Genomic DNA, 16061 nt, shown 5'->3' with positions numbered 1-16061 from the left:
AAATAATCCAGGCGACAAAACTTTGGTTAGCAAATATATTTTAATATATATTTATATCATTTTAGCACAATGACAAAATGGCATAATTTCAGTTTAGTCTCATAAATCATGACAAAAGCAACATGTTTATTATTATTTTTTTTCCTTCTTATCTGTTACAATCACTGCAAAATGTTCGTGAAGTACTTTCCTTCCCCTATGAGAGGGAAATCTTACAATTGGTAACAGCATTGAGCCTATGGCGTCTAACACATATTGGGTGAACGTGTACAACTAATGCAGTAACAGTACTATTTCCTGTCTAAGACAAGTACATCTGTATTAATAGTACGGGTCAAGAATTTGATTGGTTTAATGCCTCAAACCAAATCAACCATGTATAAGTTTCAACAGAACCACATTTACATGAGAACATTTATTCAGCAGTGTTAGGTCCTAACTAACACAGTGGACAGGATGCTTGGTTTCACAAGCACACCTGCCACTTGCTACACCATCAGAGAGCAATGCAGTTAACAGAATAAAAGACAAGAATGAGAAATCTTCAGACTGAAGTCAATTGGAGAGTTTTAACAAAGCTCTCCCTCTACCTAAAACCTATTTTTCTCTGTGTTTTCTATATTGTTGGGACTACTCCTAATGCTGTAACACTGGTTCTGTCTGTAAAAGCCTCAAACTCACAATTCAAAATATTATGATTGCCATCAAGTCCACCTCAATAATGTTTTAAGCCTCAAGTTAACCCCCCCAGCAGCAGTACGGCTAACACTGTCAAGTTTATATGAAAAGCACTTAAAATACATTACGGTACTTCAAAATAGCCTCTTATGTCTATTGCCAAACACATACACTCTTCAGCAAACCTCTGAATCTGTCACAAACACTCAGAAACCAAGATTGTTAACCAGAAACACCATGACACTTGCTAAATGTTGAGCATGTGTGTTTTAGGATGTAGAATGAAACAAAGAAAAACGCTTTTCTGTCAACAAATCAAACTTTTAACTATCCTGTTTGAAACATTGAAGCTTTTTGTATTTTTGCACTGCAGCTTTGCAGAAAGTAAAGACAAACCTTGTTCAAGGCTGCAATGTTTCGATCTGTATGTGTTGCAGTTAGAGTTGGGTGAAAAAATACATACAAAGGCAATATTGCTCCCCAGAAAATGAATCGCGGAGCTGCATCATATATTATCCAAAAACACATCCTTATTCAAAAGGATCCTCTTTCAGATTTTTCTCAGCTACTATCTCTTCTATTTCCTTTTTAAACTGCCAAAACTCCTATTCCCTACATGCACAACTCACTTCATCATTCTAATTGCTACCAGCTCATGATATAATCTACAGCCCCTTTAGCTAGTCACTAACAGCAGATCATAAAACAGCAAATTTAATCAAAGCCCTGAAACAGCCCAGTGTAGGGAAAACAAAAAACATAATGGTGTTAATAAAAGGGCCAGTTATCTGTAAAAGTTATACAAATAAAATGAATGAAAGGTTAATAATTTTTGATGGATTAGAAAAAAAAAGGGGTTTAAAGCAAGAAAATATTACCTGGCTAGTTAGCTAAATAGCATATATAGCTTTGTTTTTACTATAAACTATTAGATAAATACTTACATTGAAATCAGTATTTGTATCCTTGCACTAGTTTTAGATGGTATATATTCCCAGTTAAAAGATTAAGATTTCAACCCCCTTTATCATAGCAAACTTACATTGACAAAAGTAATAACTTGCCACATCTATTTTTGTCATGATTTGGAAACTCTCTGAATAAGAAATTGTTATACAAGCAGTGACCACAACACGTCTCATCAAAATACAACACAGTTAAACATAAAGTTACATATCAGAAGATACAAATAAATGAATACCACTTATTTCTTTTTTTAACCTTTTGAAAAAAAAAAAAACATCACCCAAAGCTGAAACAGCAAATCATGAAAGAAGAAAATGAAAGGATAATACAAGGTATACATGATTTGAATCTCTTGACATTTCTCCAGTTAGCAAAACAAAATCAAGACATTTCAAAACAACAATATATAGGCATTAAATAAATTAATCAATTTAAAAACAAACACCATGACATATATCCAAAATACATATTTACAACCAAGTATAATCAAAAGAAAAAACAAAACAAAAACAGGGACTCATCTTTAAGGGGAAAATACTGGAATGATTTTTAGTCGATTGTTAGCTTCACATGCTGAATAAATCAATGCATGGTTGCCACACTTATTATGTATTTACCATAAGTACAATTGGCTTATACCTCTGCAGCATTAACTGAGCTGATATGTACTTTGTATGTGAAAATTCAAATTTGACATCATCTGTGGCTGATATGTTTATATTTTGTGCCAATGGCTGCACAGAAAAAAGTTAAGCTACGATAAAATTTTGATCTGTGTCATGTTAAAGTCAGAAAGACTGTTCCATTCATGAGAGCCAACATAGAGAAGCAGAATTTGATTAATGTAAGCTTTAGGAAAAAGTAAAACTTTAGCATAGCCAAAAACTGATGAAGACACTATTTAAGAAAAATATTTGAACCAAAGTGTTCATCAGGAATTCAGTTTGAAATCAGTAATGAAAAAAGGTACACTTTACTCCACTGATAATTGGAATTCTGGCTGGAGAGAGAAACAAAAACTCACATCAAATTTCACAAGCAACGTTTCCATACCTTCTTTAAGAATAATAATAATAAAAAAAAGTTAAACAGAAAAAAAAACAAAACAAAAACAAAACCATTGGCTCTTAACCTCCTTTAGATATTTCATTTAAAATATCTGAAACATGCAAAGATCTGCAAAGAAAAAATAGTCTTTTGGTTTGTAGAATTAACAAACTTCTGGAAAAAAAAAAAAAAACAACACCTGTTAACTGCCATTTAAACATTTAGCCAAGGCAACGTGCATTGAAACACTGACAATAATTGTTATAGAAAGTTCATAACAGACATACAGTTGCCTTCCTGTGAGATGGATTTACCTTGTGTGCCACTGCCTGAATCTAAAGCAGAGCTGTCACCATTTCACTTAATATATGGTGGAGCAAATACAAGCATGGAAACTGGGGAGAATACAAAACTAATAATCTGATGACTTATATACTCAACATGTTACATATTCTCACCACAGAACATGCAGTTTATGTGACTGCATGTTTTAAATTATATGAAACCAGGTCTTCTTTATATAATTTCTAGAGGATCCAAAACTGAAACAAGTAAAAATTGTTAATCAACAGTAAATACTTAAGCCAACAGCCATGTAGTAAAGTAAAAAAGTTAAGTAAAATATTTTGGTTGAACTTTTCACATTCGTCATGTTTCAGCCAATACAGTATATGTACATTGGGATTTTGATTTTGTGGGATATACCATATATATATATATATATATATATATATATATATATATATATATATATATATATATATATATATATATATATATATATATATATATATATATATATATATATATATATATATATATATACAGTCAGTTCCAAAACAGATTTGTTTTCACCCCAGTTTCCAGATTTTCCCCCCTTCCTCTTCATAAAGGTGTGCTCTGTTAATTCCTATTAGCTAACCAAATGCTTAAAAAATAATACTATTTTAACATAAAAACCACGATCATCTTAAAGACCCTGGCGTAGAACAAAGATCTCCATTCTGTAAAATAGCGGTCTAGACAGTTTTTTCTTAAAGACATTAATGCATAGGATACAAATCTCTCCAGCAATACAATACAAGTCAAGCTATATAAAGCAAAACGAAACAGACCACGCAAACTGTGATCCAACTAAAAGTCTCGGTCATTGGCACTAGGGTTGAATTGGAGCATAGTGGAATACAAGCAGGAGAGAGTCAGTGCTCGGGTAAATAACTAGTCATACAACTGAGAGACACTTGATGTCTCAGCTTTAAATCATACAGCTTTGAGGACAGCAGAGACGGTTGCAGAAATAGACCACATACATTCTGTACTCACTGACACCGAAATCCATAGCAAATCTCAAAAGGAGAGTCGCATCACTCTCTTTAAAATGGAGAAGTGCTTTGATTGACCTAACGCGTGTGCTGATGCCTGTTTCTGCTTGCCACACGCCGAATTGCTCACAGTAGTGAAAAATGTTTTGGGGGTAAACGCAAACTCTGCTAAGGCTTTGTCGTGGGGAAAAAAGATACACAGTGTTCAGAAGAGTGGTCATAAAAGTTAAGATTCAACAGTCTGCTAGCTTGTCTTCGTGTCAGCGCATGTCGGAAATGGCATAGTCCGATAATGAGCCTTTGTGTGCATTGGGGATTGATATTACAACGTGAATGTTTTGGTAAATAACATCAATGATCACATAAAACGGATTTTGTTTTTACCTGGAATGGCCTTCCGATATACACGCGTCAGTTTGCCTCTGAACAACAAACACATTGGCACAGAAAAGGTTTAAAACATGTAAGGATCACGTACATGAAAAGTCAACGTATTATATCTAACTCTCTCAAAATATATATATGAAAAGCAGGGTCCAATCTTGCTTTGTTTCAAAATAGATAAATAGTTTTGAATTAGGTAACATTTAATTTACACTCTTTTGCCAAGCTAACTGCACAGTAGTTCTTGCTAGAGCTAGTTTGTTAAATTTGCCCAAGGGAGCAAAACATTTAGATAATTATATTAGTTCTAAAATTCGGTAGGTTCTTGTAATATATTATTTATTTACATCTCTAATCTGCCCCTACAAACAACATCGACTCTAACTGGTCCCTTAAAAATTAATTTCCAAGTGAAGAAAAAAATGCTATAGTGACATAACTACTTTAAATAACTCTTGCGGCTACCATAAGCTAAAGGCAAATATTGGCGATTTTATGGATGACCCTCTTAAGACAAATCCCTCTCATATTAACATAATACCATAAAGGGAATGATCATTGAGCTTTAGAGAAACAGAGAGAGTGGTCCTTTTATTGAATTTAATATTAGCATTTAGCCTTAAGTAACTTGATGGAGATAAGTAAGCTATGAGGAATAGTTGAATTTGTAGAGAAATGCATATTTGCAGGAGTCAGGTTAAAGTTTTAGGAAACTGGTTCTCAGTCTTTGCTTCATTAAGCAGGAGATAGCTTAGCTTAGCTTTGGAGGCAAAAATAACAACTCACTCTTTAGCTGCGATAAGCGCTAATGCTAAGTCATGCCTAAGTGATAGACATGTTAGGTATTTTGGCAACTTTCCTTATCACAAAAAACACGTTTGAATATTTATGTAGCTAGCTACAAGCTAAAACAAACACCTTCACAGAAAAGAATAAAGACAACTTTTCATATAATTAATCTATTATCCAACCTTATGCGGAGGTTGTCTTTTGTTCTGTAAAGCTTGGTTACTAACTTGGTTATTTAAGTGTGTGTTGAAATATTAACCTTGAATTTTCAATAAATACAGTTTTAAGAGTTTGGCTACAGACAAATTGTATTTAAAGTAATTTGATTTAGCAAAGACAAATACCTTACTTAAAGTTAAGTATCACTGCATATAACCACAAACGTATTTTGATATTCGAGTTTCATTAAATCTAGCCATTTAATTTTATTTCGCTCAGCGGGAAGGTTTGTAACTTCTGCTTGGTCATGGGTAGACATCATTTTTGATTCATTTTAGACAACCTTAAAGTGACTTAACACAACATCACAAACACACTCATTCAGAACTGACCCACTCAGCATTCAGGATAGACTTCAGTTTTCTCCTCATACACAGACTACGTTGGTCCATCTCAAAATTTTATCTTGAAGTGTCTTTATTTTTACACAGCTTCCCATCCCCCCTCAGCTGGGGATAAGGCTGCATCACTACGATCTGATAGGTCGAAGTTATAGCCGCGATCCTGCGTGGTCCCTTGTCATGGAGTGTGGTACCTAAGGTGGAAGGGGTGCATGGATGGTGTGAGTGTATATGTGTGGTTATAGGTGTGTCTGGAGGTGGTGTGGGGATGGCTGAGGTGGGAATAATTAATGGGGTCGATGAGAAATGGTTGATTGGTCGGTTTGAGTGCCAGAAGTGGAGAATTCAAGGTGCAAAGATTAAGACTGTGGGTATTGACCTCATGCTTTTTTAGGTGGAGGTGCCAACTTGATTATTTCATCTTCAGACGGCTGGCGGATGATGTCTTTGTTTTTCAGATGGGGGTGTTGGAGAGAGAGAGGAAAACAGAAATAGAAATTTATGAATATATAAACATTATTAAACATTTCCTTTAATCTTTTTCCTCCTGTTTAATGCTGCAGTTAATACTTTTTACTATAATACTCTCACACAGCAGAAATATTTTTAATATATACCAAAGAAAGACATGGCTTCAAAGATCTTTAAAATGTTTTAAACTTTGAGTCACTTGTGTATGTCACCTATAGGGGGAAACCTTCAAACTCTTCTTCGTATCACTAAAATAAAATTAAAAAATCTAATAAAAAAAAAAAAAAACCTATTTGGAAGTGGTTACAGTAACACTAACAGACAGGTATAAGTTCTTTATTGAAATAATACTGAATATACCTCTTTGAACAACAAGTTGTCATTGAAGCTATAAAAGTCTGTAAAATAAGTAACCTATTTCATACTGACTACTAGGACAAATATAACAGCAATCAGTTTGGTGAGATTATCTTTTAGTAGAAATGAAATATGGTATAAAATGATTGCAAATGAAAATGACAGGTTTGATATTTTTAAATGAATGTTGAAAGAAATAATACAAAATCTAAATTCCTGGCTTTTCACATTTCTGTATGTATTTCTCGTTAAAACCTTAATCTGCTTTTAAGATTCAGGTCCTCTGTAACTGGATTTTCACTTGTGAAGTTTGAAATATTTTAGATTTTGGACATATACGTATATATTGTTTGATGACAAAATATTTGAGCAGCCAAGTCAAACATTTCCTGTGTTTATGTTTAACCACTAGAGGGCAGACCATGCCCTCATTTGGAAGATTGCTGCATCTTTTGTTTCCAAGTTTGATCATCCTCATACTTTGTAGATTGCATCTTTGTCCGCCTGGACTTATTTATAAGTAGAGTAACAGGTGCTTAAATAAATAATATCCTTGGTAAAATAGACATTATTTCTAATAAATGCCAATTAGATATTTGTGACACAGCTGCAACATCTAGCATTGGTGTGTAACAGCCTGCTTCTGTGTTTTATTTGTTTTGATACAGGAGCATTATATTCCAATTGCTTTATTTTTGACTGGAAATCTAATTTTCAGGCAAGGATTTTGCCAGATCACCTTTAGGTGTTTTAGATGTTAAACATACTTGTATCAGAAATTTTCCTCTGTCTGTATTTTTGGGACAAAGGTGTCAGTCAGCATGCTCTGCTAAATCAATTAATTTTTTTCCATGCTGAGGGATGAAGGGAATAAGAGAAAAAGAGGAATACATTTAAAAATGAATTATTGTACAGAAACCAGTTTATGAGATTGTGAGAAATTAAATCTGCTATGACCTGTCAGTCTAAGCTTACAAAATGTGCTACCTTTATATTTCTTGGCAGAGGGGATACGCGTTAGCTTGGTGTCGATCTCGTCATCCTCAGAGATCTTGAGCACAGTGGTGCGGTACTCTATCACCCTAGTCAGAAGATCCGGCCGCCGAGAAATCTCGAAGATGTGCTCAATGTAAGACAGGTTATCTGCATGGGAATGGTACAGTTTCAACTTAAGCCGATGAAGATAAATTAGCCAAAAAAAGTTTCATACTACAGAGATTCTATAGGTCAAGCTTTTTTGTTTTCTTTACCTTGGGCAAGCTTGTCGTTCTTCTCCAGGTAGCTGAACCATTCCTTGGAGGAGGTGATGTTGTTGCTCTGGTCCTCGGGGATGTCTTCCTTGCAGGCCGACTTGAGCTGCTCCAGATCCTCGTTGGTTATGTTTTCAGACAGGTCGCTTAGCAAAGAGGTGTACTCTGCCATAGTCTGTTCCAAGTACAAAGATAAGAGAATAACATACTGTTAGGATGACGAAGATGAACTGCACCACAGCCCACCTATTTCCCAGACTCCACATTTGAAAACAGCTTTTTCTAATAGCAATAACATGCTATCAGGGTGAGTCGAAGAAATGTCCTCTCTTGTTCTGCCTGCGCTCAATGTTTTTACAAGAGCAACTTCAGAGAAAGGATTGATCCAATGAACAACTACAGCCAAACAAAGGTTAGAACTTTAATTAAGAAAGACCCATGGGGCAGATCGATTGTACCCAGCAAGAAAGGAAAGCTTCAGTGTTATGGGTTTGTACTGAAGCAGATGCTCTGTTAAACTGGCAACATTAAAATTTAATTTCGTTTTATTGCCCCAACCCCCCCCAAACACATTATTTCCAAAGAATTTCTCTCAAAACCTCTTAAACTCTAATTTGCCCAAATGCATAAAAGATAATACTTTTGAAATAGATAAACTTGTTTTTGGAATAAAACACAAGATCTAAAAAAAGAATAGTAGGAAACATGTTCTCCTTTATTTCAACTCAAACCAAGAAAAAAAAAACTTTACTCCTGTGTCCTGAAAATTAAGAAGATAGGCCCATCACTAAACTGTAGACAGTGTTATGGTTTTCAGTGTGGCATCCACATAAAGACATATCAGAAAACCCTAACCTAACCTTTGACCAATAGGGGAAAGCACTTTTAATCTGATGTTCAACAACTTAACTCTTCTTTTTTTTTAGATGATTTCTATGATATTTTAACACTTCGGCATACATGTCTAAATATAGTACTTTAGTCATTCTGTGGACTTCTTTGTTTTAGAAAGAAAAGCGGCAAAAGTCAAGAAAAATCTATCAATTTGGTCTTTTCACCAGCAACTGTCCCTTACTCATCTGGGGGAAAGGAAGGGACATATAGGTCCAACATGATTTTGGTCTTCTCCTCCATAGAAGTGGGTCCTGCTAATAAAACCTCCAAACGGAGATAACATGGAAATAATAAAAAAATAATCATGTCCCAAAAAATAAAAGTTTTCAGTTTTTTCTACATACAAAATCAAATTGTTGCATTTAGCTACATGGAGGACAAGCAGCTCTATTCTAAACTGCAACACACTACCCAGGAAAAAAATAAACAAACAAAAAAAAACTTCCAGATAAATCCGCTCTCCAGGACTGAAGACTTGACTCTGCCAAATAATACGGTCCCAAAAAAACGAAGCTTTAACATGTAAACCTTGGTGCTACTATAATCCATTAGCAGTGACCACTATTATCACCAAAAAAACTTTCTCATTTTTAGAAAAGATCATTTGTATTCATAAGATATAATATTAATAATCTGCAACCCTGCCCCGGATAAAGCGAAAGAAAATTGAATGGTATTGTTTAGTAGTAAAATGTTACCAAGAAATAGACCTATAAAGGCTTCATTTGTTAATTTCTGGCAAAACAAATTTTCGATTATTGTTTGTAAAAATGTTAGTTTGGGCAGCATTTAGCTAGAATCAAGAACTGTAGATCTCTGCTGATCGATTGGCTCATTAACCAATGAATTGGTCAATAAACGATTTATCAAACATTAAAACAAACCTTATACTTATACTTCAGCTATAGTATTTCTGTGTTACTTTATTGTATGTCTCGTACCATGTTGTTGGTTGTTCTTTTTACATCTCTTTGCAGGTGATGAAGCTGACTGAAAATGTTTATCATTATCTCCCTTTTATGTCCTCTTTCTTTCATCTTTTCATCTTTTCTCCTTTTTTTCTGTTTTTCCTTTCCTGTTCTGCCTACATTGCAGTGTCCATATAATCTCTAAAACTCCCTGCATAATTATAATAAAGCTATTTATATGCAGAAATCAAGCAGATAGCGATAGCCATACTGCTCCACCTGTGAAAGTAAAATCTGTTGGGCTCTTTTTGGCATCAAGACAATTATTCTTATTGCCACATTGCCAGACAGGACAGTCTTAAAATAAAAAAAATAAAAAAAAAAAAAAACGAAGCCCGCTGCCCAAGTCGAAACTTATCAACTAAGCTTTAAAAATGTTCACCTTCAAAGAGCATAAAAAGAAAATAACATCTTAAGCTAATTTGACTGTTTGTCATTGTCATTAGTAAAGTAACTAGAGTCTGGTTTGTAAGTTTTATGTAGACACTGAACAGAGGCGACAGCTTAGATAATCGGACTCAAAGTATTTTGGTGATGGATCAGCCTCAAACTAAACACTGACCTCTTTCAAGATTAAGAGTCAGGTTATGCTCAAAAGGAGGACTGTTAGCGTTACATTTTTTCTCATAAACAATCAGCTGACAAATAAAAACATAAAGCAAACTTGGCAGTAAGTGTGGACAATGTTTCCAACATGATCTTTTGTTTTGTTCAGCTAGCTCACATTAAAAAGAAGAAAACAGCATCAGGGTAAATACAACACTGGAAAGTTCAGAAGGCAGCTGTTTATTTTTTGGCTCAACCTATTAACATGACTGTTCAGGACCCAACAAAAATAATGGAGACATTTCTTGGTTCTCTTTTGGGACTTACTTAAGTATCATGTGCCCCTTGGGGGTTACTAAAACACTTTTACATTTTGCTGGTCAGACACAAGACAAATTAATTATTTAATTGATAAATTTTTGTCAGTGTTGTCATTTTACTATTTGCAGAAGGACCTAAATTGTATGTGAGCTCTTCCTTATACAAAAATGTATTTATTTAGTCACAAACATCTTTACTGAATGGAAAAGACTGACATACTGCGACAGACTATAATAACTAAACCAAAAGCACTGAAAAAGCTATGACTAAAAGAAAGTATCCATGACCTAAGGAATATCAGACCAACAGCAAATTGAACTCAGTTTCAAATTAAAAAGGTTTTGTAAGACATCCAACAAACTGACTAACATAGAAAAAAACAAAAAATTGGAAGTTCTTCATATGATCTTTGTTTTAAAAACTACTTTAACTTCATCTTAGTGTCAGGATCCCAGTTTTTGTGTTCGTCTGTTTGTCTTGTCTTTTGTGTTTCTCCCTTCCACCACCAGGAGGCGCCTGGCTCCGGTTCGCCTCCTCACACACAGCTGTTGCCTCCTCACCGGACTGCTCTTAAGCTGCTAGTTGCCACTACTTCGATGCCAGAGTGTTTGCCAGTTTGGGGTACTCTAGCCAAGCCTGGTTTCATTCTGAGTCTAGTCTGAGTTTTGCATTTAGAGTTTATGTCCTCTAGTCAAGCTGAGATCACATAGAGTTTTACTGAGTGCTTGTTTCTCCCTGAGACTAAACCTTGTTTGTTCTTTGCCTTTCGGCAGGAAGCCTTCCTGCAAACTGGACCTTTTTGGACCGCCTCCTCCCAAGTGGGATCAACTGAGTCTTACACTGAGCGACGGATTCCAAACAGGAGGTTTGGATCCAGCCACCTTTGAGCACATTGAGATCTCTCTGAGTAAGGAAGTCATCTTTACCATGACCCGTTCAAGTACCACAGGAAAACTGAGTTGCAACCAGCGGCTACATCATTCCACTCCGTCCGAGTTCTGGATAAACCCGCCCTCTACTGAATCAAACATTCTCTGGAAGACCAACGCACAGACTGAAGTCTAAGTGTCTCTTCTTCTCTGGAAACGTGAGTGGCAACAAATCCTCTCCTTCAAGATTGACAACTCCAATTTCCCACTGAGCCTGAACCTAACAGTCTGTCTTCCCTTCGTCTTCCAGTCTCCGGCTGAGCAGAGTTCGGAGGAACTCTGCACCGAACTCAATATACACTTCAGTAAAACCCATTGAACTTTTATTTTGTGTCTCTCTGTTTGGCTTCATTGCATGTGAATCCGAGCCTTAGAAAGAATCATGACACTTAGACTGTTTGAATCTTAGAAAACACAATAAAAGTTAAACTTTTTGTGAGCACAGTTAAGGGCTGTGTATACTCCCGCAACAGTGTGTCAGAATGAGCTTGTCCAACGTATGACGCAGATGTTTTTCATTTATGCCTAATTTTTAAGCGTGGTCTGCGCTATGATATTCCACGCCACAATGCAAGAGGTACAATCACAAGTGGGTCTAGATACGGCCGAGGCGGTTAGGAAGTGGAAAAACGCAAGGGGCAAGTTGTGCGACAACGGAGGGACATGAGCGCGAAAAAGAGCGGGGATCCATGTGGAAAAAGGGTCCCAGTGTTCTCGCCCACCTCGCTCTTCTAGCTGGTCCATCTTAACAAAACATTTTCCACAATTGCGGTCATACAAACAGAACAAGTCAGTAAGGTACCAAACAGGAAATACATATACCATAGTACAGAGATCGCCCTTATCAAGGTGTTTAATGACATCCGTATAAATACAGAATGCGGAAGAACCACAGTGCTGGTACTATTGGGCGTCAGTGCAGCATTCGATACTGTAGATCACTCCATCCTGTTAGAACGCCTGGAAAACTGGGTCAGCCTCTCTGGTACAGCTCTCAACTGGTTTAAATCCTATTTAAAGGACAGGGACTTTTTTGTATCAGTAGGCAACTTTACATCAGAGATGACAAAAATCACATGTGGGGTTCCCCAAGGATCCATCCTGGGTCCCCTCCTATTCAATATCTACACGCTCCCTCTTGCTCAGTTAATAAAAAACAACATCAGCTACCATAACTATGCTGACGACACACAGCTTTACATCACCATGTCACCAGGTGACTAACCAATCCAAGCACTGAGGAAATGCTTAGAAGAAATCAATGCCTGGATGTGCCATAATTTTCTTCAACTGAATAAAAACAAAGCTGAAGTAATAATCTTTGGACCAACAGAGGAGAGATCTAAAGTTAGCAAAAAGCTTCAGTCGCTTCAGCTTGTGACCGCTGATCAGGTCAGAAATCTAGGTGTAGTGCTGGATTCAGACTTGAACCTCCAAAAGCATTTAAAGACACTTACAAGGTCGGCTTTCTATCACCTGAAGAACATTTCCGGGTTAAAGGACTAATGTATCAGCATGATCTGGAAAAAGTAATCCATGTGTTTATTTTTAGTCGAATTGATTACTGCAACAGTGTTTTCACAGGTCTGCCTAAAAGGTGGATCAGACAGCTGCAGCTGATCCAGAACGCTGCTGCCCGTGTCCTCACTAAGACTAAGAAAGTAGAGCACATCCACCCACTTCTAAAGTCCTTACACTCGCTCCCTGTATCTCAGAGAATAGACTTTAAAATACTTCTGTTAGTCTATAAATCTCTGAATGGCTTAGCAACTAAATACATCACAGACTTGCTATCAGTGTATCAACCCTCCAGACCACTCAGGTCTTCTGGCTCCAGCCTGCTCCACATACCTAGAACCAGAACTAACAGGTGCACCAGAGTGTCTGCAGAAGGGGTGGGGGCATATCTGCATTGACTGCGTCACACACGCAGGCAACCTTGTTTCTGAGCATAAACCAGGTTTAGGCAACATAATACTTCACAGTCAATATCTTTTGGACATCTGAATACAATCCACCATCCCAATTTAAAGCAAAGGGAACTGTTACAAATGGCTTTAAATGCAACCGACCCATCTATTTGACTAGGTTTTATACAGAAACCCTTCCTTCAATGACTGTGCCTTAGGCAGAGCCTAAAGCAGTAACTCTTTTCTAAGATCTGACACAATAATCTCATAAAACTTTTTTTTTCAGCACAGTGGGGATTTTATCAATTTTCAATTGTAGATTCAAATGGCCTTGCCTAGTTTCTCATGCTCTGTTATACCTCTTGCTCCAAGAATTACTTGCTGGGATTCACCTCTGCCTATAGTAACTCTCCCTTTCTGGTCCCTTTTTTATTTTTATGTTTGAAGATGGTGGCTTTTATCTTCAAGCCATCTCTTTCTGATAACATTCTTCAAACTAGAGGTGAAAGATGTGAGAGTAAGTAAGAATGAAACATTGTAGAGACAAGTCAAGGGCATAGGCATCTATGAATGGGAGATAAAACTTAAAAATAATTCTAGATTTGTAAATTCTCTCAGGTTGTGGTCCTTACTTATCCTTTTCATGGAGATTAATAGCTTTTTTTTTTTAAAGATAAAGCTAAGTAAGAAAGGTTTAGTTCTTTGGAAAGAGGAAGACATGCGATAAGAAAGCACTAATCAGACCAAATTAAATCCTAATATGGATTTCATAAGCCTATGGCAGTATGTTGGTGTGTATTTTCTTCCTGTTTTTCTTGTCTTGTTTTCCCACTTTGTAACTTTCAATTTAAAGATTGATTGATAGCCAAAGCAAGTACCCCTTGCCATTTCAAGCCATTGCGTGGGTAGTGGGTCTTCCCTTCAGAAAACAAAACAAAAAAACAATTATTTACTATTCAGCTCTTATGGTTTCTGTTTTAATACCAGAGGCTGTGATAGAAAAATGTATATGTTATCATTTTATTTCAAGTTACAGGTATCTGGCCCAGGAATGTTAAGTGTTGTTCTAAATGAGGAGTGGAAATATTTCTCTCAGGGCCTGGTATTATTCAGCAATGCAGCCGTAGGTGACTGATAACATCAGCCACCTTGTGGTAACTTTTGAGCACACCTGTAATTCCTTTGAAGTCCAATAATAAACGCAGCAAAAAAGAGAGGTTTGGGCAGAGTTGAGTACAGACTTTCAAGGGGTCTCACCCTTGGTCTGTCCTCTCACTTTTCTGCAGAAAAGAATAATTGCTTTGTTTGGTTTTCCTTTCTAGGATAATAAGTGGTTATGATTATTAACCCTATCACTAAAAGTAGCCAAATTTTAATAAGCGTAACTTGGTTGGGGTTCCTAAGATTGCTTTAGTCTATGTATCCAGGCTATATGCATTATATTGTATAAAGAATAAAGGTATTAATATAAGCTATAATATTTAAACTTCACCCGAGGTAATATTTCATGCTTTTCTATTTTGAGTAAAAACAATAATCTGAAATGATCTTGTTTAACATTTTTTTGTGTAAATACTTAGACATTTTACTTAGCTAATGACACAGTAGCAATGGGTATGTTACTTAGTTGAAATACCCATGGCTACCCCCAAATAGTGCCTGCAAGGAACTCTATCAGCTGGCAAACTGAATATTTTTGTCTTGTAAGTGATCACCATAAGGGGAGTTCCTGCATAAGGGTATACCCACAGGTCTTAAAAAGCGACTTCTTCAAAATCCACTGAATTTTCCATCCTGTCACTTTGGTTTAAAGTTTTTTTTCCTTCTATTTGAAGTGCAAAAGAAATTGCTGCATCAATACAAGCAATTACAAGTACTTGGAGATATTACTAAAATATATGGAGAGTGAAAGGCTGTAAACTAAATCACCATCAACAATCACGTTTTTTAAGGTAATGCTGTTTTAAAACTATTGTTTTTGAGCAATGAGTGGCAACAACAGCACATGGTCTGAATAAATAACCAGCAAATATAATTTGGTTTTAACTCCTCTATAACTCAGATAGAAAAGTGAAATAAATGGGCAGCTGATTCCAAATTTTTGATAAAGTCTGTTGCAAACAACATAAAGAATGGAATGCATTGCATTTTAATGCAGTGTTATGTAATATACGTATTTAAGCAGTCAATGGTAAAGGGTTGCTTCTTTTTTATGAATGAACTCTGATCACTACACTGTGATTGTAAATGCAAACCTAATTGTCAATAAACTTGATTCTGATTATAGTTCTAATCAAAGCATTCATACATTAAGAACTGGACACTGATGCCTATTTTTTAGTCACACTCACATATTCTAATGAAAAAGAGCTGCAAGGCTGTCTCACCAAAAGAAAAGACAGAAAACAGGAAAGCTTCAGGAACAGAGTCCTCCAGCCCTTGCTGGGCTTAATGAGGCAGCAGATTAGTTTTGTAGAAATGCTTGAGGTCAAAACAGAACAGCTCCATTAGGCTTGTATAAGACTGATCTTACAGCAGGGCCAATCCCTTTGCCTAATTTCCCATATGCTTCCTTGTTTAAGCAGTTTGTGCATATCACACTCACAACTCTAATTAACACCCCCAGCAACCCACCCCTTCGTTCTCTGGCATCCATGCAGCTGGCAAGA

The 16061-nt window shown here is 36.2% G+C and overlaps 1 protein-coding gene across 1 annotated transcript in view; it reads right to left on the bottom strand.

The window, feature by feature from the left end:
• Nucleotides 1-3461: 3461 nt before the first annotated feature.
• Nucleotides 3462-16061, bottom strand: part of LOC119772134 (astrocytic phosphoprotein PEA-15) — a 67499-nt gene continuing 54899 nt past the window's right edge. The window contains exons 2-5 of the mRNA XM_038268437.1: nt 7825-7999; nt 7562-7717; nt 6126-6191; nt 3462-6018 (exon numbers count right to left, since the gene is read on the bottom strand). Coding sequence (XP_038124365.1) covers nt 6127-6191; nt 7562-7717; nt 7825-7996 — 393 coding nt within the window. The 5' untranslated portion in view covers nt 7997-7999 and the 3' untranslated portion in view covers nt 3462-6018; nt 6126. The remainder of the gene's footprint in view (nt 6019-6125; nt 6192-7561; nt 7718-7824; nt 8000-16061) is intronic.

This window comes from Cyprinodon tularosa, unplaced genomic scaffold (genome assembly GCF_016077235.1).
Source record: "Cyprinodon tularosa strain WSP-4 unplaced genomic scaffold, ASM1607723v1 ctg70, whole genome shotgun sequence".
NCBI lineage: Eukaryota > Metazoa > Chordata > Actinopteri > Cyprinodontiformes > Cyprinodontidae > Cyprinodon > Cyprinodon tularosa.
Note: the sequence above shows the minus strand (reverse complement) of the source record. Positions and strands in the feature narration are given on the sequence as shown.